The 26,711-nt window shown below is 48.9% G+C and overlaps 1 protein-coding gene across 3 annotated transcripts in view; it reads right to left on the bottom strand.

Moving 5' to 3' along the window:
• Positions 1 to 24,319, bottom strand: part of MKX (mohawk homeobox) — a 49,688-nt gene extending 25,369 nt beyond the window's left edge. For 2 of the 3 annotated variants that reach the window (XM_068934502.1, XM_068934503.1), the window contains exons 1-5: positions 24,260 to 24,296; positions 23,759 to 24,016; positions 21,542 to 21,701; positions 14,313 to 14,466; positions 12,715 to 13,050 (exon numbers count right to left, since the gene is read on the bottom strand). In XM_068934502.1, coding sequence (XP_068790603.1) covers positions 12,715 to 13,050; positions 14,313 to 14,466; positions 21,542 to 21,701; positions 23,759 to 23,940 — 832 coding nt within the window. In that variant the 5' untranslated portion in view covers positions 23,941 to 24,016; positions 24,260 to 24,296. Of the gene's footprint in view, positions 1 to 12,714; positions 13,051 to 14,312; positions 14,467 to 21,541; positions 21,702 to 23,758; positions 24,022 to 24,259 lie in introns of all 3 variants that reach the window. The other variant, XM_068934501.1, reaches the window with a different exon arrangement.
• Positions 24,320 to 26,711: the final 2,392 nt, after the last annotated feature.

Genomic DNA, 26,711 nt, shown 5'->3' with positions numbered 1-26,711 from the left:
GTGTCAGGCGGGAGGATGCAGCCGAGAGGAACCAGATGGTTAGTGGGCTTCCACCAGGCTGGGACTTGCGGTATCTTTGGGAGGAAGGGGATATGTCTGAGAAGCTGTGATGCAACAGCGAGATGACAGCAGTCCCCAAACCTCACCAAGTGCAGCAGAATTGTCAGGCTCAATAAAGGCTTTTTTCACCATTTTGTACAAAGAATGAAGCAAGAGCAGTACCCAAATATGAGTACATATGTTCTCTGAGGGTCACAGTCTTTGATCTGCAAGCGAAGATCCCGCTGAAAGCAGCTGGAGTTCACCAAATGAAGCTTGGAAAGCTTTACAAACACATGAACATTGTGTGTCAAACCATATAGAATGCTTTGGGGCCAGAACACTCAAAAATCAGATCAGATCTTGGCACTTTAGATTTTTGCTTTGCCCAATATAAAGCATTTCCAAAGGCTTTGCTTTAAACCATCTGAGTGCCTGTCCATTGACAATCAGGTCAAGCTAAAGGCATTTTGAATTGGACATCTGAAGTCATTATTAGCCTCTTTTGAAGTTACAGAGCAGAGAATCAGGGACTGGAATTAATAAGTGAGTTGAATGAGGCATAGAGGACTGCGAAATATTACTATCTTCTCTCTGTAGAGATTCACAATAAATGCAAAGAGCACAAATGAACGCTTATGTGCAGTTATAGCCAGGAGAACATTATCACTCCTAGTCTCATTAGATAAGGACTAAAAACAGCAGCAGAAATGCTGGGAGACAGTAGTAAAAGCAAAATAGGCTGATTAAGACACCTACCATTTTTATTCGTGTAAAATGTCAAAACAAGCTTTTCTTTAATTGGGATTAGCCAAAGTTTGGATCAGCAAAACAGGCCTGTGTGTAAACCAGCTCTGCCGGGATCACTACCTACAAGTCAGTCTCCTGCTCTTTGCTAACCTCCATGAATAGGATTTTGGGCTTTGCCAGGCAAGCAGGAACAAGCAGCCCAGTGAGGGACTGAATTTGAACAGGAGAGATCTCACAGTTTGTGGGGAATGCAATTGGGAGCCTCATTTCCTCTATCTTTAGAAAAGTTCACAGTCACACTGAACAATTACAGAGCTCAGGGCTGAAGCATAGCCAGACATCAAAGCAGCAGACTTTAATTCCACAGATGATATCACCATAATAGAGAGCTAAGGAAATATATGTGTGTGTGTGTATATATACATATATACACACACACACACACACACACAGGTGTATACATACGCACATATATATGTAGGTAAAATAGCTAGTACAGTTATACCCACATCACTACAGTCTCTGGAGCTGGCCAGAGCGTGACAGCTTTTCTGTATTCTCCCCGCTTCAGAAAGTCTCTCTCAGCACGGAGTGCTCCTGGGAATCAGTAATGAGGAGCCCCGAGGCACTGCGCGCTCTGGCACCGCTGGAGGGAAAGGACGCTTGCAGAAGCGTCACACAGCACCCACGCTCCCCCAGCTCCATCATTCCCCAAAACCAAACTGTGCTCTTATTTACACTACTTTCACCGCAGTCACAAATATTACTACAGCCGCTGAGAGCTTTCCCTGATAAAGGCACAAAGGCCTTTGCCTGCTGGAGGAAGGGCCTAGCTGAAGACAATCCCCCCCGCCCCCAACCCCGGGAAATTAATTAGCTATGCAGTAACCAATAGTTACACCAGCTAAACAACATAAAAGGGAGAGAAGTAGGACAATGAATTTCGTGTGTCCGTGTAATGCACAGTCTCCCACCCCTGCCCTCGGGCTGATCTGCCTGTGTGAAGCTCTGGAGCAGACCACATAACTTTCCTACCAGAAGAGTGGGGAACTTGGTTTGGCGGAGGGGGAATGGCAGCGTCAGTGTGGGGCTGCTGGTGAAGGGGTATTACTGGGGGAGATGGAAAATGGCCGGGGGGTCTCTCTGCCCCACTGCCCCGGCCAGCCCAGGACCTGCTCCCAGAGCAGCTGTGGGTTGAACCTGCCTTCGCCAGGACGCACAGCAGCCCCAGGGACTTCCCTGGGCGGCTGGCCCCGCGCCGTGGGATGTGAAGGTCAAGGAGAAGGGCAGGGATTTGGGATGAAAGTTCCCCTCAAATCAATGGTAGAGATGAACTCTCCAGCAGACCAAGATCTCTTTATATTTCCCCCAGCGTCTAGCCCACAAAGTACATCTAGTGCAAGGAGAGCAATGCTGCTGCTGTTTTGTAATGCATTACAAAATACCTTGGCTAGCAAAAAGAATTTGAGGCAATTCGCTCCTGAAGAGCCAGGTTGTGAAGAGCCTTCACTTTTCCAGCGAATGGGATTTAAGTTGACAAATAGTAACTGAGAGAAAAAAGCCTGACAAAGTAAAGGGGAGATGGAGAAACCGACAACATTTAACTTGATCTTAATGGTGTAAATCTGTCAATACCCACAAATGACCACGAGGGCCATCTGCCAGTTTTTACTCTGAGATACCATAACTGAGACACTTGGCTGGTACCTCGCATTGGAAAGAAAGTTTTTACATTTAGAAATGTACAACATTGTAACATTTAAGGAATTTTGGCTACAGCCCACTAGCCAGCCTTCCCCCAGCTTCAGCTAAGGGATTATTTTGAATGCTGCTTTGCTTTTCATGCATCTGTTGCCTAAATCAATGTGGAGGCATGAGGGAGGGACTCAAAATTGGCCTTAGAAATAACAGTATATTTTAGTGTCATAACTGAGAATCTTGGCAATCCCTTCTAACTTGAAATGTCTGTGCCATACCAAACGCTCTGGTCATCATAACCTCAGCTTCTGGCCATCAGTGAAAGAACAGAGATAGAAGTCTCCAACATTAACTTTCAAGGCCACTGTGAAAAATTAAGGAAAACACATTTCATGGCTCATTGGAATTTTGCTTTACCTATTCTTGTGTTTCTCTTCAGCTGTTCCAACTCTAGCTGTTTATCTGATCTCTTTCTGTTTGAATTGTTTTTACTTCTTCCAGATTTTCTACAATGCAGCTTACTTCTCCAAACTTACTTTCCTGCATTAAACTCCTGCTTCTTTTCTTTTTTTGTAACTCACATAAAGCTCACTTATATTATATTAGTCTTCTGTGTTCTTTGAGTGTTATTAGGTATTTCTCCTTCAACAGACCTAAAATGGCTATCTGATGCCATTTTAATGCCATAAAGCATTAAAAACTTCCAGTAGTCATCAGCACTCACCAGTAATTTCCAAGTCTACTCCTTGTATCTCATATCAGTATTTTTAAATTTGGTGAGAGGTGGCTTAGATAAAACAGAATATTACACTGCTTTTCTAGTTTTGAATAATTGTAAACTAGACATTGAACTTTACAGACGAAGATGGAGAGCATTTTTCTGGAACAGAGGGTTCATGAGAGCTCCCCCATCCTCCAAAGAGATGGCAAAAATCTCATACATAAACAATCCCCATAGATTTCCCACTTTTTTCAAAATATAACCAAAGAGTTTTCTGAGTGGCAGGGTACGAACTCATGCACAGCCTAATATTAGTCCACATATAGATTCCAGGTTCTGCCTTCAATCCACTTGTCAAACTGTGCCAAAACCCTCCTGAAAGCTTCTATGTGAATACGCATGGAAGATCAGAAGTCTGGTCTCGCTAAACTGCTTTCATCATTATGTTTCTGGTATTCACATTATGGACAAATGACCTAAAAAATTTCAGTTAAACACATAAAGGAGTTTTTTGAGTTACAGAACGACTTTCAGAAACCACAAACCTACAAAGGGAAATAGGATTTGCTGGATCAGATAAGATTACTACTCTATCTGGTCAGGCAACATTCAATACATAGCATTTTTGAAAAAAATGAAAAGGGGTGGAAGCAATGCTGAATAAAACGAATTTTGTAGTTCAGTACTGATTCAATTTTGAAGATATTTTAAGAAAATCCCAATCAAAAATCCTAATCAAAACAAAACAGTCTGATTTTTTTTATTTCTCATGATTTTTTTTCTATTACAACGAATAGGTAAATTCTACCATTTGCACCAGTGCAAAGACAATTTCTTCCACTACCTGGCAACGGTCAAACAGGGCTTGGGAGCCACAGCCTGCAGAAGTTCACACGTTTGCCACCCACATCAAAATATTGTCATAGGAAGGAAAATGGATGTGCTTGTACATGTAGGCAAACACAGAGAAACTCAAAACACTTTATTTACTGCTCTGCGACTGAGAACAAACAAGCTGTTTTTCACCCGTCTCAGCATGGGCACATAGCTTTACAAGCTCGTGGACTCCTAAGAAGCTTGCCATTTTATTCAGCAGTCATCACGCTCCAAATTTACAAGCCTAACTCAGATGGCTGTTGCTGGGATGTACCTGCTTAAATCCCTTCCGCAGATGGGAGAACGAACACTGCCCATGCCAAGTTTCAGTCTGGACTGAATTTTTACAGCTGGGTCATAAATTTGTGGATTAAAAGGGGTCTAATGGAAACAGATACAACCCAAACTACAGCAACATGAACAGCAGCGCTATAACACGCACGCGGGACCGTCCACGCTACAAGAAGAACCGCCCAGAGCGTTACCCAACGTCGTTTTATCGATACCGAGCAGCGGGCAGACGCTGGCACACGCAGGAACCCCACGCCGGGTCTGAAGTTTCAATTCAGACGTTTTTCCAGCAAGAAATGATATCTTTATGGGCTCACCCTTCCTGTAAATGTACCGCCACAGAATGTGAAAACTACAGCCTTCGCCCCCGCCTCGCTGCCGCGGTGTCCCCAGCTGTGCCTGGCTTTCCTGCGTCCCCTTCCCCTGCCGCTCACTGGTGCCCTTGCACATATCTCCGCGTGTCAACATGTCTCACCCGAGACAGCTGCTACTTGCAAAGGCAGACAGATTCCCTACGCTAAAAGTAACTCAACGGGGCAAAAAGGAAGGTTTTTGTCCATGACAAGTCTCTCCCTTCTCAACGCAGGCGCCGTTCGCCCGTGCCTCTGCGCCGCGGGGGAGCCCAGCGCCCCAAGCAGCCCTGGGGAAACGCCTCGCTGCCAGCCCCGCAGCGGGTCTCGCACGCGGCCCCGGCCACCGCCAGCTTTGCCCTCCGACGCGCTTGGCAGGCACTGCTAACTGAAGCTATATGTCTGATTTCAAAGCCAGTTCGGACGGGACGAAAGCGCACGGTTTCTGCCCTTCTATCTCTGCAAACACTCCTGTGCTTTGTTTCTCTTTTCCTCTCCCTCTTTCTTGCTTTAGATCACGTCATATTCTTCACGTTCGTTGGCCCAACTGCCCTCTTCGGCGCACGGAGCTGATTGATAGCTCTCTTTTGCTGCTGGTTCCCCGGCAGGGGAGGGAGCAGAGACCCGCTCCCTCGTGCGCTCGAGGGGAAGCTCCGGCGGCACGGCCCTCTGCACGCACAGCCGCACGCCGCCGGGATGCAGGGTCGGGACCGTCCACGGGCTGCACAGGGGCTGCAGAGCTGCGCTCCTTCCGGCTGCCGTGCAGCGGTCCTTCCCCAGCTCCTGCAGCGGTCCTTCCCCAGCTCCTGCTGGCTGCTGTGCTGGTCCTTCCCCAGCTCCTGCAGCGGTCCTTCCCCAGCTCCTGCTGGCTGCTGTGCTGGTCCTTCCCCAGCTCCTGCAGCGGTCCTTCCCCAGCTCCTGCTGGCTGCTGTGCTGGTCCTTCCCCAGCTCCTGCAGCGGTCCTTCCCCAGCTCCTGCAGCAGTCCTTCCCCAGCTCCTGCTGGCTGCTGTGCTGGTCCTTCCCCAGCTCCTGCAGCGGTCCTTCCCCAGCTCCTGCAGCGGTCCTTCCCCAGCTCCTGCAGCGGTCCTTCCCCAGCTCCTGCTGGCTGCTGTGCTGGTCCTTCCCCAGCTCCTGCAGTGGTCCTTCCCCAGCTCCTGCAGCAGTCCTTCCCCAGCTCCTGCTGGCTGCTGTGCTGGTCCTTCCCCAGCTCCTGCAGCGGTCCTTCCCCAGCTCCTGCAGCGGTCCTTCCCCAGCTCCTGCTGGCTGCTGTGCTGGTCCTTCCCCAGCTCCTGCAGCGGTCCTTCCCCAGCTCCTGCAGCGGTCCTTCCCCAGCTCCTGCCGGCTGCCACGCCAGTCCTTCCCCAGCTCCTGCACCAAGGCCGCTTTCTGCTGGTCAGCCCTGCTAGGACGAAGATCCCCTGAGCCAGTTCAAAACCCAGCGCAGCAGAGATGGAGCAAAGGGGCTCGATGTTTCTGGCATAATAGATCTGCGCAGAATCTGGCTCCCAGGGAAAATTCCTCCCCGGGCAGCGGAAGGGAAGAAGGAATCACAGCCATTTCACTATATCAGTTTTCCCAAGCCGCAGTTTCACACACTCTTTAAATATTCCTTAAGTTAACTGCTAATTTTCTTACTGATTTCCCTACTATATTCATTATTAGTCATGTAGTCCGCAGCTAAAACTTCAAAACAGTCTGAGCGATGATCACGTGTTTTTCCACACACACACAATTTCCTGAAACATTCACACTTGGGCTGGCCCCATGTTTTAAGACCAAGCACGAAGATGTTTGAAACAATGGGAAAACGGGGATAAATATTTCTTTCTTTTTGAACTTGCACCTTAGGCAAATGAATGGGGCCTGATGCTTGCCAGGGAACAGCCCTCGCTAAGGCTGCAGCATTTGCTAACTCTAAGAGGAGTATTAAAATATATGGTTGTTAGCTATTGGTAGCAGCACCATACATTTTTCCTGCTGCATCTGAGAGACGTCTTGGGCAAGCACAGGGGTCTGCTGCTTTTTTGGCTGCTGCTGTGCATATTTGCACTGGGGAAATTTTAATGGTCTCAGGGAAATACACACAAACTGCTGCAACAGCAAGGGCAGGAGAAACCTGTGGCCGAGGAAACATAGCTGACCCCCTGAGTTTTAGGTCTCTCTGAATTTTTTTGTCATATGTTGTCATCTTTTCCATTTCAAATCGTTCATGCAAAAACATCTAATTCGCTGCAATGATAAAGCTGTTGGAAGTCCTGAAACGTGTGTATGGCTGCCCTGAGGCAAGCTGTCTCGAAGAAAATTCTCTGCAGCCAAATAACTGGCTTGAGCTAGCTTTTATTGAAGTGCACAGAATATTTGCCCTGACACAACAGAAGGAAAACCAGCAGCAGATACCCACGTGCCCCTACCCTCTTCTACTCCTCGGGGGCTCCATAGCTGTTACACCCTAATGGGACCCAGGTACCTGCTGATACTAGAAGCACAGTCAACCCACATGTGGCCCAATCTCCAGAATCTTTAACATAAAGTTAAAAAAAAAAAAAGCCCAAAACATTCACGGCTGTTTGCATCTGAAAAAAGAACCTAAAACAAAGACCTCGGGAGAGTGCCCCGGCCCGCCTGCTGCGCCCGGCGCGCTCTCGTTTCCCCTACCAGAGACATTTCTGTTGAAACCGCTATGTTTCCACAAAAAGATTCGGTTTCGATGAAGCGCCACTTTCCAAAGTCACGTGGAAATAATCCCGACCCATTGCGCTTGCAACTCGACCGCTGGCAAACCAAGGAACCGAAGGAAGCTAGCAAGAAAAAGAGCGTGTTTGATTTTCATTGTCCAAACTGAAAGAAAGGCCAAAAGAGAACAACCAGCTTAACTAGGGGAGAGCAAGCAGAAATTCCCAAGTTTTGGCTATGCTATATGGCATATTAAATGCGACACTCCACCTGTAGTAAAAGCAGTTTCCTTTTAATCTTTCTTAAAAAAACAACAACATCCCCCCACAAGCCCCCCAGCAAATTAAACACAGCCCTCTTCTCAAGTCTCAATTCTTTATTGTTTCAATGGTGATGAATCAGGTCATACAGTAATAAAATTCCTGTGGAAATATGATCTTAACTGTGCAACCATCAAATTGCAGGTATGCTGCTTTGTGCGTTTCATACTGCCCTCGCCACTCCGCATTTCAGCTTCACTTCTGGATGACATTAGGATCGGCAACAAGGACCTCCTTCAGCCACCCCAGCTTTATTTATTTTAAGGTATCCCCAAGGTTTCCAGCACCATTTAGATCAAACTTGCAAAAGTCACTAGTACTAGTAGTTTTTGCGGGTCCCGTGAGTTATTTGTGAAAACAGGTTCCACTGTGTTCACATTAGGCTTTTACATTTTATAGCCCATTTTTAACTTACATGTTAATTTCTAAAAATGTTAAATTGAGAGGAAAAGTTGGCAAGGACCACACAAAATCCCAGCGCTGTTCCTGGTTTGTGTGCGGGAGCGCGTGTATGGTACATACGCGCATGAGTATAGCCTTACGTTTAAGTGCTCTGTATGAATGTGGGCCTGATCCTGTAGTGTGCTGAGTGCCTCCCCGGAGGTCCTCAGTTTGTTGCAGTAAACTGCCCAGGATCATGCTTTATAAATCACAAACTTTGCAGGATCCAATTGAAAGAAAAAAAAGGGAGGTGGAAAGAAAAAGGCAGCAATAATGAAAACATCGGAAACTAAACACGCTCTCAGTATAAATGTCTAAAAACAGAGATCAAACATCTTCAAAAATCAACTGGTCATTCAAGATTTTTTTAAAGCCACCCTCCTTTCCAGGTCTGCAAGCCTTCAGTTTCCTCACTATTTTTATTTGTTCTGGCTTTTCTACTGCGCTAAGTATCATATAAAGCAAAATCAATGAAAATCTGTCCATATAAAAAAGTTAGAAAACTCCCTGTCCTGCCATTTCATCTCTCTCTCTCTCTCTCTCTCTCTCACTTTAATTTTTGCTTGCTTTCGTTCACCAAACGCAGCTCACCAGACAGCCATATCCCAGAAAGTCGAGGCGGGGGGGGTTTCATTTCCTTGAGCTATAACAATGCAGAACTTTCTGTTTCCGCAGGTGACTAACGACAGAGCGCTTGTCGGGCATTGCAGCGTAATTACAAAAAAGGTTAACGGTTTAGTAATCCGTAAACCAGAGACTGACCTTGGTATTTCAGATTTACGTCCAGCCTCACTATAAACGCTGTTAGATCCTTTCATTATATATTTCTAAAGTGCTGGGTGCAATCAAACTGTTGTTTCTACATACATTTATGCAACAAATGAAGTTAGGTAAGTCTGGTTGTCACTACGCATGCCATACAGAGAGCCTGCCCTGAATGACAGCATACCGAGGAATTAAGGAAAACTTCTTCTCCGACATGTATTTTTAACAAAATTAAAATACTGAACAAACCTTTCAGTGGCCAGTTTAAGACACGCATTTGACCAATTACATATATTTATATATTATACCTGCAGTAGGATTAATCTGAACTGAAAATGTTCTGCCTTAAGTGACCACGTTTATGTATGTCACATCACCAGTAAAAGCATATCCGCTTACAACAGAAATGCTTACACGTGCATGTCTGTGAATATGTTCTCACTCTTATTTTTTGCTGTTGTGCTCTTTCTGAAGCAGTAGCGTTACGTATCGCTGTAGCCCACTCCCCTCTTCGCCTCGCCTCGGCGGCCTGAGGCAGAGGGCCAGAGGAGTGCGGGGAGCGCCGGGCCAGACCCAGACCGCGGCAGTGATTGCAGCCTGGCGGCAGCGCGGGGCAATAACGGCGCAAAGGTGTAAAACACAGTGACTCGCAGTAACTGTGCAAAGGTATAAAGCAAGGCCGCTCTCCTGACAGTAGGTTATACAGCCTGTCCTTGATCTTTACATAGGATTTCCTAGAGTAGCATATGGTCCAGTGTTTATAATCATGTTAATGGCTGAAATGGGAAATAGTACAACCCGTTTTCCTTATAAACTTTAAACTGCAATTTCTTGTTTTTGTCATTCGACACTGTACTCATATCCGGTTCACTTGGCCAAGATGCATGTGGCCACGCTCTGCTCCGGGCAGCGTGGGCTGCAGCAGCAGAGTCGCTGCGGACAGACACGCTGCTGCAGCTGAAACCAGAGGCTGACCCAGAGCACGAACCAGACCCGGTGAGTAAACTTGCTGTTCGTCATCTGCTACACCAAGCTGCTTTTCCAAGGAAGCACAATAAAGAATTTGCTTCAAAACAAATGACTTCCTGCTCTTAGGAGCAGAGCAATTTTGCCAAATGTTTCTCAAAAATAAAATGTCAGTCAGTTTTCATCCTGTGTTTTTTTTTAAACGCTATGCAAAATGTCTTCATAAACTGACATATCTATTAAGGACTCCAAAATTCTTCTTCAACCCCTTTGATTTAAAACTTATCTGTTTCATTTGTTAGCAAAAGCTGCAGAGGGGACCTCTCTATAAATGGTGATATCTCACTTAAAAAAATACACTTGCTGCTTTCAGGAAGGTATAAATGACATAGTCAAACATACTCTGTTATTTCGCTCTACCAAAAAGGATTGTAGCTTTTTTTGAGAACACAAATACAAGTCTGCTGCACGGTTGCACTGAGAACTGTCATCCCTGTTATTAAAATTACAGAGAAAAGACTGTACAAAAATAAAATGTCCTTATTTTATCTCTCTCTATCTAACAATCATATGGATAAATCCAATTATTTCTAAATAGGCTTCATGAGCGGATGACAACTTGAAAACACTTGTTTCTTTTCATGAAGGTGTCAATTCTTGCATGTGACAGCATCATCAGAAAATTGTTAACGGCATTGCAATCTTGTAGCTGAAAAAAGCCTATTTGTACCTAGCATTTCCTGAGTGTACATGCACATATGGAAAGGATATAACAAATAATAAAGGGGATACAGGACCTTTTTCCTTCTATCGGTAAGTTACTCCTTGTCTGCTTTGAGGGTGTAAAAATAAAACTACATCCCAAGAGTTCCTGGTGTGTTTTCATCAGAGGCTGCAGCACTTCAAAAAGTGAACAAAGGTGTTTACAGAGTGATTTAAATACAATCTCCAGAGGAGTTCCAGGAATGTCAGTTCGGAGCTTTCAGGACAAATATACCGTTATTTAGTCATTCCAGCCCAGCTTGTGAGCTCACTGCAGTTACACTGTGCCTGTCTCAGCCTTCTTATTAAAGACCATATTTTTCAGTGTAGCTTGAAACTTGGCAAGAAAAACTTAACCCAGTAGCAAATTTATTACAATTTTTAAAAAGTCATTGTGTCCATTTTTAAGTTATGGTACAAACGTACAGAAAAACAGAAGTTTACATATCTGAGCTGCTGCATCTGTTTTTGAGTAACTTTTCATTTAAAAGTAAAACTTGGCAGACAATACACCCATAATGCAGACCAAATGCATTTGGTATGTTGAAAAATAATGTTAAATGAACAGAGAGAGTTAATTCTGAAACGCTTTCATCACGCATCCGCTACTATTGCTCCCCATGAGATCCTGTTCATCCGCGGAGTCTCCGCTCCAGCCGCGGTCGTCCCCCGATGGCCCGCACAGACCTGCGTCCTCCTACCACCACGCTGCGCCTGGCCTCCTCCAGCCCCGGTGGCCTTTCCGAAAGGACAAAAATTGCACAAAATGTGCCAGGGAAGAGACAGCAAAGGCTGCAGATGCGGGAGGCTGCAAGGGCAGGGGGCACCCGACTAACCTGCCGGGCAGGCGCGGGGAACCGAATGCAGCGCCTCAACCTGCGCTAACTTTAGCGCAAAGCCCTGCCGTACTTCAGAGAAACGTCCATCCACCCCGACGATGACGCTGCCCACGGGGTCCCCGGCAGAGTTACCCCCAGGGAAAGGCCCAGGGACAACGTGAACAGCTGCTGCTGGCGGTGGGAAGCCCGAGACGCCGGTGGAGACCTACAGAATTTGCAATGCAAAACTTCAGCTTTTCCAAAGAGCGGGCTTTGCTTCCTGTGCCCAAAGAAATTTGGAGCAAGCTTCATCAGAGGAGCCTTCCAGCGCTCCCTGGCCACCAGGGACCTTTCTTTGCTTGCAAGAGACACGTCTGAGCCTGAGCGCGCCCACATCTTGCCCAGACTTAAAGCAATTCAGTGGCATGAACCAGGCAGCCCAGTGTGCCTTCCTCCGAGTGACAACACAGTGGGTAATACAATGACGCTTTTCTGCTTTTATTGATGAGATTAAAATAATACATTCTACGCAACCCCTCAAAAAAACATTAAGCTGAGATATTTAAGGACCTGGTGCCTGGACTGTGATGCAGAAACTGGTCTAAACTCACTCATGCATTTGCGAGAGCGTCATAAGCTCCACGCACTGGAGGCAGCCACCCCGAGGAGAGCGAACACGGCGCGCGGCAGGGGAAAGGGAGTCCCGTGGGCTCCACAGTCCGATGGAGGGGCACATGGCTCCTCTAAGTGTCACAAACAGCCACTCGGAAAAGTCAAGTTCTCCCCTTCCTTCCCGCTGAGGCCACGGAGTACTTCAGTACTCCGACAGCGCTCCAGGTGGAGGAACGGGAGATGCAAAGCACTTCCAGCCCTTCAGCTGCTTCATGTAGAGCTTCCAGAGCGAGCCGACTGCGTAAACATCCTTTATCCACCTTCTCCTTTACTGTACCGGAACGCCCAAGAGTTTCCTCCCTCTTTCCATTTGCCTCAGTGCTGGCAAAAAGCCTATAAATGTCATTTTAAAAATCTGCCCCCAGCTCTGTTCTAAAAAGCAAAGCAGCTTAATGTAGAGGTCAGCAGTAGCCTACAGCTTCAGTACCGCGAACGGGATTTATTCAGAGGATGAGACAAGGGATAGGAGTTACCCACTCTCATAAACGATAGGGGCAGGTGATCCTCATTTCAGGTGACAGCAACCGACAAAGCCAGCGGGATTAACTACGACGCAGAAGGAATCCCTTACCTGTCCGGTAGACAAAATTGCCCTCTGTCTCTGATGACGATGGAGACACCAGTTCCTCTTCAAATTCATTGGAACTAAATGAACCGGAGTGATTCCTTTGCCTCGTTTTTTCCATCATAGCTGCGTTAGTAGCCATGACATGTCTCAATGAGTCATTTAGATAACGATTCAATAAACTGCTTTTGTATTTGGGGGGTGACACGTAATCCTCATTGGCACTTGTTTCTGGTCTCACTCCTGTTTTTATTACTGAACTTTCAGTTTTAATCACAGTGTGATGAACTGGTTTGTTATATCCCCCTTCATTCATATGGTTTCTCGGAGGATTTTCTCCATCTGAAAATAAAAGAAAGAGACAGTAGTAATACATCATATACCCAATGCTTAACAGTAGTCCTTCTTTATATGCTTTAAATTGCTAAAAACATAACCGAAATTAGACAAATTATTTTAGAATTAGGCATTAGACAATGATTTTCACTTTTTTCTGTTCACACATTGCTCACAGCAGTTCCCAGGGCTTCTCAGATGTTCCAGCTATTCCAAATTAATTCCCCATATAAAACAATCTTTGGATCTAATTTGTTCATTAGCAACACAAATTGATAGAAAAAAACTGCGCAGTGCCATAAACTAATCATAAACATTTCAAAATCTGTGAGAATAACCTTAATTCTTAATTATCATATTGTCTAAGAAAATACGAACTCAAAATTTGCCTCTTCTGAACACTAAGGTATATTTAAGCATATTTGCTTAAACTGTACTCTTTCAACTGTCCTGCAACCAATATTTTAAAGGAAACTGCCTAGAAAAGACACGCACAAACTGAAGTTGGAACAAGTAAAATTGAAATTGAGTACAAATTCAAACAAATTCTTTAAAAAAATCCCATATATATTTCTGGCAATGTTCTGTAGCATTTGTTCACCTCTCAGCACACCTCCCTGGCACAAGTGACTGAAGAGAGCACTCACAAACATGAGTAATACCTATGATCGATTAAAAAAACAGGGTGCTACTTAAAATTTCCTACACTTGTTAATTTTGATACGACAAAAAATTTCATTGCATCTTTTACAGAAAACTTCTTCTGGTAAAATATAAAATCACCATTAACTCCATCATATTCATTTTACCATATAAAATGTCCCACTGAAGTCAATCTAACGCTCTTGTTAATGAAATGATATCAATTTAGTTCTTCCATCAAGTAACACCCATAAATCTAGGAAAAGTAACAGTCCAGAGACTTCTCATTTCCCTAAGCTGGCAAATACGATTAACTTTTTCCGTTACTGCAGATTACAGGAATAAGTTCGTAGTATCTAATGAACTAAGAAATACCTTTCCAATAACAACACTATACAGAATAGGCAAATAACACACAACCAGCCTGTCAGCCTTGATTAATTTACACAATCCTATTTTGCAAGGCTGTAAAGTAGCTGGGAAACGAAAGTGGCATCTAATTCACAAAAAGGAAAGGCAGCTCCACTGAGTGTGTTTGGTGAGAAATCAGAGCTCTCTTTGGGAATCTGACTCTTTCCAAATTTATTTTAATCAATTGAAAATCAGTAAAAAGAATGTCAACAAACCTTCAGAGCATGAGTCATCACTGCTTACGCTAAGTCTTTCAGCATTTCCTTGAACGTATTTGTTGTACAGTTTTATTCGCAAAGCCCAGCTAAGATCTGGCTGCCTGACTGTGTTCTTAAGGCGACGTCTTGCATTGGCAAACCAGTTTGATACCTGCATAAAAATGAATGTATTAGTTTCCCTCAAAAACCAAGCAAACAAACAAATCTAACCCATATAATTTTCATGAGTTTGTGAATACCCTAAAAACCAGCAAATGAGGGGAATGTATCCCTCCTGTGTGGTGCACCAGGAGTCTGGGAAACTGTTGTTAATCAGAACAGGAACCAGCCAGGACTGGGGGTTCAGGTCTTCCATCCTTCACAAATGTTAGCAGACCCTTGTTATTAATAACAGTGAGTTTTAATTCAGATCTCCCGAAATACTCACTTTGTAGTCACCCTTATTTTTTAAAGATAAATGTCCTGAACTTTCAATAAGAATTTGCAATATATTACTAGCAAATTAAATTTAATAAGTACTGTTAGATAATTTGCCTTTGACATTTATGTAGGCTACGACAAATTGTTGAACAGAAAAAACCCTTTTGAATGTGGTTATATAAAACTCCAACTTCTTCGTGCTTTATCAGTACACTAAGATTGACAGCTAGTGGGTATCAGAAAAGTCTTACTCAGAACATAACATACTCTGAGTCACTACAGAAACCAGCCATTTGCTCTACAGAGCAGCAGCTTTTATGAAATTTTTTTGTTATGGAAACCCCTAAAAATAGTGAAGATGCAGATTCCTCACATTGTGACTGCTAAACAAGGGCCTGGCTTTCTTTAGTTGTGCTTTTCAGCTGCAGGGTATTGCCTAGAGTTTGACATTGCAAAATGGATTCATGTTAGTACCCTTCTGACATAAACGGTCACCACAAAGTCAGGTTCCAGCACACAGATTTCACAGATCTTTAAGCATCAAAAAGCAAAAAGGCACAATATAATCTTGTGTGTCAGCAGTGCTAATCAAACTGTCAAATAGGATGCCGTGTGCTTGCAGTGACTTTGTATGAAAGTGTACCTGAGAAAGAGCTGGCCTTAATTTCACTGTCACTTAAAAATACATAAAAGAGGGATTACCGATACTGACAGAATGACCTAACCTTAACTTTACTTTGAGTAAAAGGAGAGGCAAGTGACCTACACTCTAACAATATTTATTTTGTGATAAAACAGGGCTTCAAAATGCTATTTACTCCTTCGAGGAATAACTGTATTGTGACACGACCTCTGCAAAAAGGACGCTGAGCAGCATTCCTGGAAAAGCAGAACGCAAAGAACGCCAGGGTATTCGATGGCCCCGCTTGTGTTGAGCAAGGACACACACAGGAGGCTGGAGGCCAGTGCAGTCACATCCTGACCTGTGAATGATCGTAAGGTTTAATTTATGTTAACCTGCAAAGCCAGTTACCATATGTTTTATCAATACAATACTACCCTACCTACTAGAAAGCCAAACTGTAGACCTCAAAGTTGGATTTTGGCCCTAGTTTTGTCATCTGCCTATTTCAGCAAAGGCTACATAAGTAGCACAGAAGCATTTGGCTAATTATTTTGGATCGATAATCTCTTTTAGGGTGATTATGAGAAAAATAAACACTATCTGCTTTAGGAAAACCAAAACTTCAGTTCAGAGTCCTATCCAGAACTTAGCAGTGGCACTTTAAGCCTGTCACTTTGGTTTTACTTAAAATCCAGTTTACATGAAACAGGGCTCCGCTGAAAGTACAGTGAGCCCTGGATCAGTGCTCAAATGCCAAACACATGACTTTACAAACCATGTAGTTTACTATGACAGGTTAGGAGACCAAAACTGTAGCTGGCAGAGAAGACTAAGCAATTTTAATTCTCTTCCAAGGCTACTTGTTTATATTCATCATATTGACACAGCAGTCATTATAGTAAACCAGAAAGGATGGATTGGAACCCATCCACTTTCTAATGCAGTTTAAGAAACTCACTCCAGACTGTTCAGCCGAAACAGTGATCTGACTTCTGCATGGCTTAGTATAACTCTGAAGTCATATGCGTAATGATAGAGATGGATCAATCCAGCGTCCCATTGAATATTATAGCAGTTACTGTAGCGTCTAACAAAACTGATAGCTTTCCAAGATCTCAAGAGAAATATTTCATTGTGCTGCATTTCATTACCTATTGAAATATTTCATCACTAAAGTGCCATGTAAAGAAAAGAAAGATAGGATAGCATTAGTGTGACTCATGCATAGAAGCAATTAAATTTAGCAAGAGCGCTTTTTGTATGGTACTCTTGGTTTATTTTGGACTCATTCTTCCCATGCCAACTCTCAGCTTTCTACATAACAGTATGAAAAGATGAGCCATACTTTAAGTCTTATGAGAAGAAGGGAGGAAATAGTAGTATTTGCTCATTATGAAATAACCTTAGTCAGCATTTACCGGAGAGACTTTCTTCTAAAGCACAAAGCAGCAGACTCTCACTCCAGAAACTCTTATCCTGAGTGCAGTTAAAACAAGGCCCATTAAAGCTGAATGAAAGCTGTGCCAATCCACATAACAGATTTTTAGCATATATCTACGGTGTGGCATCTGCGGGTACTTTGCTGCTCCTGGGCACAAGAGTATGCTCCTGACAAATCTGGATCTCCAAGAGATCAAAAGATTCGTCACCTCTCCCAGGCTTGAATCCTGGGGCAAAATCCTAATGATGTGTGCACTATGAAAAGGCTACCAGTCCCAAAATGGTACCAGGCACCACCCTCACCCTAAACTCTAGACATGGGCTACTACATTACAGGCAGTTCCCAGCTCCTTTAAAGCCAAGGAGAGTTTTGTCACTAATTTCAACCAGTCCCAAATGTCACCCCATGTATCCATGGTCTTTGAAGAGCTCTGTGCCTGCTGTTCCAAGTCTGAATCTCTGCAGGTACCCATTTTTACCACACTTGTTACAGACAGAAACAACCTAAGCTGCCAGAAACGAGCCATGCACTGAAATGGTTCTAAGTTACACTCCTCCAACAATCTTGGAAACCATAAAACCAATGATTTACATACAAGACAGTGGGAAAACCTTTGTCTCCGAGACCTACCAAGAACTAAGTATCTTGAACAAATGCACAATGAAACTTACTGTTCTTGCAAAGCAACAATAATGAAATTCTTCAGGAATTGAAAAGAAAAACCAAGAGGAACAATACTAGGTAGGCTTCCCAGCACTCATACTTTACAGCAGCTCAGTCATTCCCCTAAAGAGCAACAAGGATTTATATCGGCATCAAGAAATACTGACCCTCTGGCTTTGCTTCTGAAGACATTCTTCAAATTTGTTCTAATTTGTTCTGCTTCACTACTTAAGAGTAGCCAAAGTTTCAGAAAGGGAACAGAAATGAGGCAGTTCTCCTCCTCCAATAAACCAGATATGCCTGTATGAATCTGAATACTATTAAATCCGTAGCAGCACATGACCAGTATCTTAATCCTAGTATGGCAAATAACTTCTATTCAACAATACAGCCATTCATATTTCCTTCTGGAAGGAATATATGGCCATTTTTCTTTTTTATTTTTCAAAGAACGACTAAACCAAAATTTAAAATAAAATAAATCAAATGCTGTGGTAATAATGCAAATGAAAATGTAGCATATTAATAGCATATTAATGGGACAAATTATTGGATTCTCAATTGGAATCTAATTGGAGTAAAACATAAAATGGCTTTTCAAACTATATTGCTTTTTCAGTTTCCTGCTTTGGCAGTTTGGGGAGTAGAATACTTTGGACTGCTGGATTGAAAGCTGCAATAACATTCGCCTTGAGGACTCCCAAAGACATTGCTGGACTGCTCAGGAATAAGTCAGCCCAGAATTTGCTCAGTTTTTACTACTAGTTATTAAGAAACAAAATGATTTATGATTCCTGAGAAAGCCTACCTCCTTGAAAGAGTTGGACTCCCCTTGCGAAGCCCTGACAGACAAGCAGACGAAACAACCCCCTCGCTGTTCCACCACACCCAGGAACAGCATATTGAGCACAAGTGTTAGTGAAGTGGGGTAAATTAAAACTTTAAAAAGCAGAAAATTGGGTGATAGCAAAACTAATGAAAATGAAATAGTGGAAAATCTGATGTGCAGATACTGTCCTAATAACAATAATAGAAGACAGCGCTGGATGTTTACTCCGTTGTCTCACCGAAGGATCAGCCATATATCCATGTCGTGGTCCTGCAAAAGCTCCTCTGGATGGGTGGTATATACTAGAATAAGGCTTGTTAGGAGGCAAAAAAAGCACATGGAGAAGGGTTATAGCCTTATCATCAATATTACTGTGACCAGCATCATATTCCAGGCAGCTGCTGAAGGCGTGCAGGGAAACAAATGCCAAGCTGATGGGGTGGGGAAGGGAGGCGGACACAGGTCAGAGAGCACAGCTGCAGCCAAAGACATCGCTCTGGAGGTGCGGACCTCACTACCAAAACCTTGAGAAACAGGCGAGCTACTTGTCATTTGGGGATATTCAGAGGATTGCTGCAAGGCTGAGAGTCAGGAGAAAAAACAAAAAAACCCAACCTTTTCTTTCCTAAGTAGAATTTTGGTGGCGGAAACTCAAAGGGATTTTCAACATCATCTTTCGGCTACCCTAGGGTTGTTGGTGCCAAGGCGTCAGCTCACTGGGGATGCAAGTGAAGAGGTAATAGCTTTCAGCAGACAACAGCCTAGGCAAGAGCGGAAAGCTGTGGGAGCAGACTCACGTCCTTACTGTGGACAAACACCGCGAGACGGCACTGAGCGATGGGAGATGACTAGGAAACATGAGACAGGTCCGCGAATGTGAAAGCATGTAACCTAGCGAAAATATCATATACTGGTTCCTGGTTTTTCAACAAGGTCTGCTGGCATGTGGTGTTAGTAGATTAGAAAAGCAATCGTAAGAGACCGTTTGATGCTTTTGCAATGTGCCCCTCCTGGAACAAGACGCAAAGCGTTCAAACAGATACGAAAGCCCAGTCCTGAATCTGCTCTTGGTTATACCAGTCTCAGCTGAAAGCAACACCCGAGACCTCAGGGAAGTTTTTTCAGATGTACCCAGTGCGGCTGAGATCACAGCCTGGCTCCATCGTTCTCCCTCTCAGAGAACAAGAATTTTGATCTGGATTACAGTCTCGTTCGTTCTCGGCGTTTGAAAAATAGATGTGGGGTGTGTGTTGTTTTGTCCTTCCAGGCTCAGGAATTACTGTTGTTGCCAGACATATGTATTTACCTCTTGCACAGATGCTATAGTATTCCTGGATTAAAAGAGCATTGTGCCCAAATGATGGAAGAAACATCTGGGGTTTCTTTTTGATGGTGTGCTTCTGTAAACGAAGATAGATGTGCTGGTTTGCACAACTCTTTCAAATACTACATTTCATAGAAATATGGCTGGCCAGGTTCATCCCCAGCATAAATCTACTAGAGTCAAGGGAGTCTAATGAGGGATAAATGCAGCCATTTACGATTCTTTTTAATTTTATTCTGCACCTTACTTAAATCATAAAACTCTGTAGTAGTGGCCATGACTCCCTTGATGGTTTCATAGAAGTGAGCAGAGCGTATCCTCATCAGCATTTGTCAAAGCTGCCATGAGAGATATACTACAAAAAAATCACCAAACAGTTTCCCTCGTATGTCCATCTTGCGGCATTACTGAAAGAGTAAGGGAGGAACTCCTCAATATGCCATTAGCACTAAAGTCTCCAAATGTGTATGCTGGATATATATTTTAACTCTCATGTAAAAATACAGGAATGTTCTAAAAGCTGTAGTCCAAAAAGCTACTCATCTTGAATTGTGGCATCGAACGGCTAGTGTTTATGTAATCATATTTTTAAAGCCTGAGCAAACCTTTCATGTATATTTTTAAGAAGCAAGTAAAGTTGTTTTAACTGTATCTTCCAGTTATAACTGGCATTTTCCGAGACATTAATATTATTTTTGCCAAAGCTATAGTGTTTTCGCTAGTGCGATAGTTTCACAATGAGGTACTAAAGTGTAAAAGTTTCACATTTTGCCAACGCTACTAGAATTGAAGTTCATAGCATAGCCTTTTTTGAAGGAATACTCAAAATAATAATGGTGGACTGACGCCTTGTTTTTCTAACACATCACGTTATTTTGATACCTTAATGTCCTTTGCAAAGTGACACATGATGTATTATGTAGAGGACTGAGGTCCCAATCCTGCAAATGCATGTCATTTTATGCACGCAGGAGTAACTCCCAGTGAGAAAATAAGAATATTCACAACGTGTAAATCTTTGCAGCACCCAGACCTGAGATAGCATCACTCAGCAACTGGTATCATTTAACCACATAATTCAGCAGAGTGCCAGATGGCAAATAAAACAAAGAAATCAGATTTATAAACTCTGGCAGCCAACTTCATACCTCTTGCTGCTACACAACTACCAGTCATTTCAGTGGAGTTTCACCCGAGAGAGCAAATCAGAGTAATCCCCACGTCTAACTACACTGTGCAATGACAACCAAGGCAAGACTCTGAAGTGCAGAATTGCTGCATACTGAGAGCCACTGCACATCATCGTGTGTATGGTAACACTAATTTCTGTGTGACTAGTAGTAGTAATAGTGATGACTATTATCAAAACAACGTTAACTGTTTCTACTCTATCCCATTTTCATACAGGAAATTCGTAGCTCCCTATAATTTCCTGAACAATTCCTATTTTGTGCTAAAATCTCCTGTAATTTTTGTTTTTCGGTTTGGCCTGAAGATTTTTAAAGACTAAGCAAAAATTTCTGCTGTACTTATGAATGAGATGAAATGAAAACATGCTGCCCTCTCCTAGGAGGGAAGGCAGGCAGGACGGGAAGCATGCATCTTTGCCCATCGCCGTTAGCAGTTCCCCCGCCAGGAGGACCAGATGGGAATTCCCGTCCGGTGGGACAGGTCCTGCTGGTGCGTCCGCACCTCGGCTGCCTGGATGCGCCATGGGGACAAGCGCAGGCACCAGCATGGGTGCAGAGGGGCATCTCCTCCGGGGCCAAACCCCTGCCCGTGGGGCAGTCCCACGGTCCCCCTGCTGCTGCCCCTCGCTCAGCTTGCAGAGGGCTTTGGGTGCTGCTGTCCCCGTCCCCCCCGTCCACGAAAAGCCCCGGGGCAGCTGTCCATCCCTGTCGGGGGTAGGCACAGGTGGCCTTACCTGCACCAGGGTCATCTGAGAGCCGAGGGCCAGCAGGATCTTCTCGGTCTTGGTGGGGTAGGGGTTGTCGCGGTGCTTGTAGAGCCACTGCTTGAGCGGCCGCGCCATGTCCTGCAGCGCCTGCCGCTTGTGCCGCACCTTGCCGCCGCTCTGCCGGGCCCTGCCGCGGAGAAGGCGCCGTGAGAGCCGTCCGGGGACCCGCCGGGCCCCCGCGGACCCCGGCCAGCGCTGCGCTCCCCGGCGCGCCGCCCCCTGCGGGGCGACCTGCCCGGCGCGGCTGCCCCTGCCCGGGGTGCGCCCTGCCCGACGGGGGGTCCCGAGGTCCGACCCCGCGGGGTGTCCGGCGCGGCCCGGTTCCCCCGCAGGGCCTGCGGCGAGGTTACAGCTGCCCCGGCCTCCCCGTCGAGGGGTTGGGGGTGGCTGGGCGGGGAGGGGAGGGGGGCAGACGGAGCCCCCAGAGACGCGGCCGCGGCGGCAAGGCTGGGGCCGGCTGCGCGCCCCCCACTCCTCCCCCCCCGAGCTGCTGTGCCCACGCGGCGCTCCGCAGCGGCTGAACCGCGGGGATTTCGGCTCGGCGCAGGGGTTAGGCGGGTGCAGGGCTTGAGTGTCAAAGTGTTTACGGTACTCGGCATCTGCAAAGCATATTGTCGGCCTGTTTGCAGAGGGGCTTTCCAGAAGGACTGCGGCACCCGCGGCCGCCTGGCAGCGCCCGGCCGGAGCCCCTCCTGCTGCAGGAGAGGGGGCGGCGGCGGCGGCCGGAGGGCTTTAGCCCCTCGGCCCCGGCCCCTGGGCGCAGCGGAGCCGCCGGCTGCGCTCGGCGCGTCGGTGCGCGGCACCGAGCGAGCCCCGGGCCGGCCGCGCACGACACCGGCCCCGAGGAGGCGGCGAGGGGGGCACGGGGCAGAGCCCGCAGAGCCCCACGCGTGCCCGAGAAAAGGTGAGAAACGGGGCAAAAGAAACTCCCGTGAAAAATAAGAGAAAGGTGCTCTTTAAAACGCTGGAAAACAAAAAGCGAGTAAACGCACGCAGAGGAGCCGGACGGAAAGCCGCGGAGAGGCGGCCGTGGCTGCGCGCAGCGGCGCGGAGGGGCCGCGGAGGGGGCGCGGAGCCGGCAGGGGGCGCCCTGGGGCCGCGCCGGGCGCTGCCTCCGCCAGGGCTTCCTCTGAAACCCAATTCTGCCTGAATCGGCTGGTAATAACATCTTGATGAAACATAATCTGTGTCCTACCAACCAGCAATGCCGTTAAAAGTATGAGCTGATGCAATCGTTAAGGTGGAAATTCAGCAGTAAAAATAGCTCCGCGGAATTTTTCGCTTTCGGTGCCTCCTCGCTGTGTTCCTCAGTGTTTTAATTTGTAAATCTGACCCGAAATGTCTAGTCCACGCTAGCCAGTTTAACCCTTCCAGCTACCGCTGACAACACAATGGAGGTAAGTCGTCCCGTCACCTCCAATTTCACCTGTTCCAGCACAAAGAATTACCCGCAGACGGTTCATCCTCAGGTGGATTTTTAGCAAAACTGTTCCTAGTGTTACCGTTCCCAGCCTCTGACTGACAGCAACGCTATTCGTAGTGAAATTAGTTTTAAATCCCCTCACAAGACAAGCAGCAGCAGCAAAGCTCCTTTCCCTCGACTCGCTCGGTAAATGACAAACAAGCCGGTGTGACGGAACAAGTGCTTGCCGAGCGCACACTGCCTGGCTTGCTTGCTTGGGCTCGCTCCGCTGGCTAAGGGGCTTCTGCAGGCACCGCTCGCGGGGCATTCACGTTTACATCCGCCCTGTCCGGCGAGTTTCACACCGAGAGGCGCTCCCCAAAGCGAAAGGACCGCTCAACAACGTGGGTTTCCACCCCGCGTGTCTGTTTGGGGGGCTTTATTTAAATAAAGCGCCCCAACAAACGGGAAAAGCTGCGATTTCCCCGTTTTGTTTGCTTCAAGCACGACAGAGCGAGGTCCAGCACCGTCAAACAGGAGCGCTCTGTTTCGCCCGCTCCAGCCACATCGGAGGGCCCTGCATCGTCTGCTGCAGGAATTTGCACCCTGCGAGGCTGGGCAATGGGAGTCCCGGGGGATCGCGGCTGGGGGCACCGCGCACTAACCCTTCTCGCCACCCCAAAGCTATGCTCCGGCTACGCGGCGTCTGAGCGCGCCGGCTGCGCTGCGGGAGCGCTGCCCCGGCGGGCGGCGGCGAGGCAGCCCCGGAGCCCGCGGCATACCCCGTCCGCCGGTGGCGCAGGCTGAGGCTCTCCTTGATGGACGGGCTGTCGGGGAGCAGCACCTCGGCGTGGTGCGGGCTGTCCACCACCCCCACGTAGGGCCGGCTGCTCCGCTCCCGCTCCTTGGCGTCCTCCTCGAAAAGCACCTGGCCGCTGAGCTTGCTGAAGACGATGGTGTTCATGGTGGGGGGCTGGGGGCCGCCGTCGGGCTGGCCGCGCTCGCGGGGGCCGCCGGCTCCGGGGTGCGGGTGGCTCGCTCTGCGCTGCGGAGAAGCGGCAGCCGGTCACCGCGGAGCGAGAGGCGGGGAGCGGCCCGGCGCGCCCGGCGGCGGAGGCAGCGCGGGGGGCACCGGGCGCCGCCTGCCCACTCGCGGGGCTGCCCGCTCCCACGGCCGCGGCCCGCCCCACGGCCCGGCCCGCTGCCCGCCCCCCCGGCCCGGCCCGCTCGCCCGGCGCCCCCGGCCCTCCCGCTGCCCGGGCCCGGCCCGCTGCCGCTCGCACCTCGCCGCCAGCCTCCGCCGCGCTCCTCGCTCCGTGTCGCAATAGTTCGGAGCGCGGGTTTTCTGTTGGGTTTGGTGTTTCTTTTTTTTTTTTTTTTTTTCCCTTTCCCTTCCCCTCCCCTCCCCCGGAATGATTTTCCCCTTCCCCCTCCCCAAACGGGGAGGGAAACAAATTGTTTTTAACGACCACCAAATGCGCAGCGCCGGCGCTCGGAGGCACAGCCGTCCCGCAGCCACTCACGTTGGGGGCACCGCCCCCCCGGGGCCACCGCGGGCGAAGGGACCCCGGCTCCCCCGGGGCAGGGCACGGGCCCCGCCCGGGCAGCGCGGCGTCCGGGGGCGGTGCGTCGAGGGGCGGTGGGAGCCCGGCGAGGCGAAGCCGCCGCCGGCAGTGCTCGGCTGGGCAGTCCCCGGTCTGCCCGCAGGAGGGTCTCCCGGGGGAGGCGGCTGAGGACACCCGCTGGGGTCACGCTGCCTGCGGGCCAGACCCCCGTCGGGGGCCGCGGAGCGCAGCCGGCCCGGCGCCGGCGGTGCGAGCAGTCGTAGCCCTCCGCCGCTCATTAACATCGGCGTTTAATGAAGCCGATGCAGGGACAGGACATCTCTTGACGCTTCAGCACCCCTCAGCCCTTTTCCTTCCCCCTCCTTCTGCGCCGCTCTCGTACAAGGCTTATAAATTAGACCGCAGTCCAAGCCGGGAGGCAGCCCGCTCCCTTTAGCATCCTCGGCGCTGCCCGCGGCGCTCCCGCGGAGAGGCGATGCTCGCTCCGGTGTGAGCCCGGTGCGGTGAGAGGTCCGGCCGCCCCCGCGCCCCGGCCCGCTCCCGCGGCCCCGGCCGCTCCCCCGCCGCCCTGCGGCACGGCCAGCCCGGCCCCGGCCCCGCCGGGCTTCACATTTCGATTACTGTGCGCAGAAACGAAAAAGATGGCCACAGTCAATATTTACAAGGATGTAATTCAGACGTTATTTGACCGCCGCGTGTGAAAGGGGACCAGCCGTCTGCACCCGCTGGCGCGGCGAGACGTGCGCGGCGCGGGCCGCCCGTGCGCGCACCCCCCGCGCCCGCACGCTCCCCGCGGCACCGCGCTTCCCCCGGGGACGCCCCGGTCCCCGGCCCTGCAAACGTGCCCCCGGGGCACCCGAGCCTGCGGGGTCGCTGCCGGCTCTCTCCCTTTCCCTCTCCTCTCCGTCACCCTGGCCTCGTCCCTGCCGTCCGTCCGGGCCGGAGAGGCCAAGGCCGGCGGCGGCAGCCGCGGCGGGACGGGCAGGCGGCGGCAGACAGGTACCTGCTGCGGGCGCGTCCGCTCCGTCCGCCGCGGGGGGCCGCTCCGCTCGGGCTCCTGCTCCCATGCCCGCCCCCACCCGCGCAAACCGGCGGCCGCCCCCGCTCTATGCCGCCGGCGGGGGCTGCGCGGCCCCGCTCCGCGCTCCCGCGCCGCCGCCAGCCCCGCCGCGTCGCCCTTCCCGGCCGCCCCGGGCCCGGCCGCCCCCCGCACGGCTCCTGCCCCGCCGCGGGGTGGTTTCTGCGCCCTGCCCCTCCCCACCCCGGGAGCGCCGACGGGCCCGTGACGTCACGGCCGCGCTCTGTGACGTCACGCAGCCACGCGCGCTGGGGAAGGCGCTCCCAGCCCTTGCGGGAAGGGTGCCCCGGGAACGGGGGTCGCCAGCCCCCTCTTCACGTCTGCGGTTGCCGAAGGGAATCGGCAGGGACGACGGTGCCGAGAGGTCCTGTCGGTCAGGGAAAAATCACCATTGCAAGAACAGACCGGGGGAAACCCCCAAACCCCAAACTCACGCCAACTCGCCCCCAATCCCGTCCAGCGAAAGAGAGGATAAACAGGGGGGTGAGCCACGGTGGGAGCACTTCTGTGCACTTCCCTGGCCCTTTGGGTCTCCCCCTATTTGGGTCTCCACCCTGGTGCCTGCCCTGGCCCAAGTGCTCAGCAACACACACGGGTGGTGGTGGCAGGGGGACAGATGGGGACACTGCGGGACAAGCGCCTCCCAATCCCTGCTAATGGGCTTATTAGAGGCTTGCTGCAAAACACGCTGCTCCAATTATTGCTGTGCTCCGTCGAACTGTTTATGACCTGGGAAATATTGCTATAATTACGTTACAGCAAAAGGGCGCTGAGAAAGCGAGAGGCTTGATTGCTAAAAGCCAAACTCCTGAGGACACCCGCTCGGGTGGGAAGGCAATCGCAATCATTTCCACGCAAATATTCACCCCCGCTGCCTTCCCATTCCTCCTTCCCAGCCCCTCGCGCGTGGCAGGGACGAGCCCTGCCGATGGGGCACCGAGGGACAGCTGCAGCTCCGAGCACGGCAGGTTTTTGTGGGCTTGGCAGGCCCAGGGAGAGCCCCCGGGGCAGGGCCAGGCTGCGTCCCAGCGGGACACTGAGAGGGTGCCCTCGGCAGGGTCTCCCTGCCTGTCTGCGCCCCGTGGTGGGACT

Source organism: Struthio camelus, chromosome 2 (genome assembly GCF_040807025.1).
Source record: "Struthio camelus isolate bStrCam1 chromosome 2, bStrCam1.hap1, whole genome shotgun sequence".
In the NCBI taxonomy this organism is placed as follows: Eukaryota; Metazoa; Chordata; class Aves; order Struthioniformes; family Struthionidae; genus Struthio; species Struthio camelus.
Note: the sequence above shows the minus strand (reverse complement) of the source record. Positions and strands in the feature narration are given on the sequence as shown.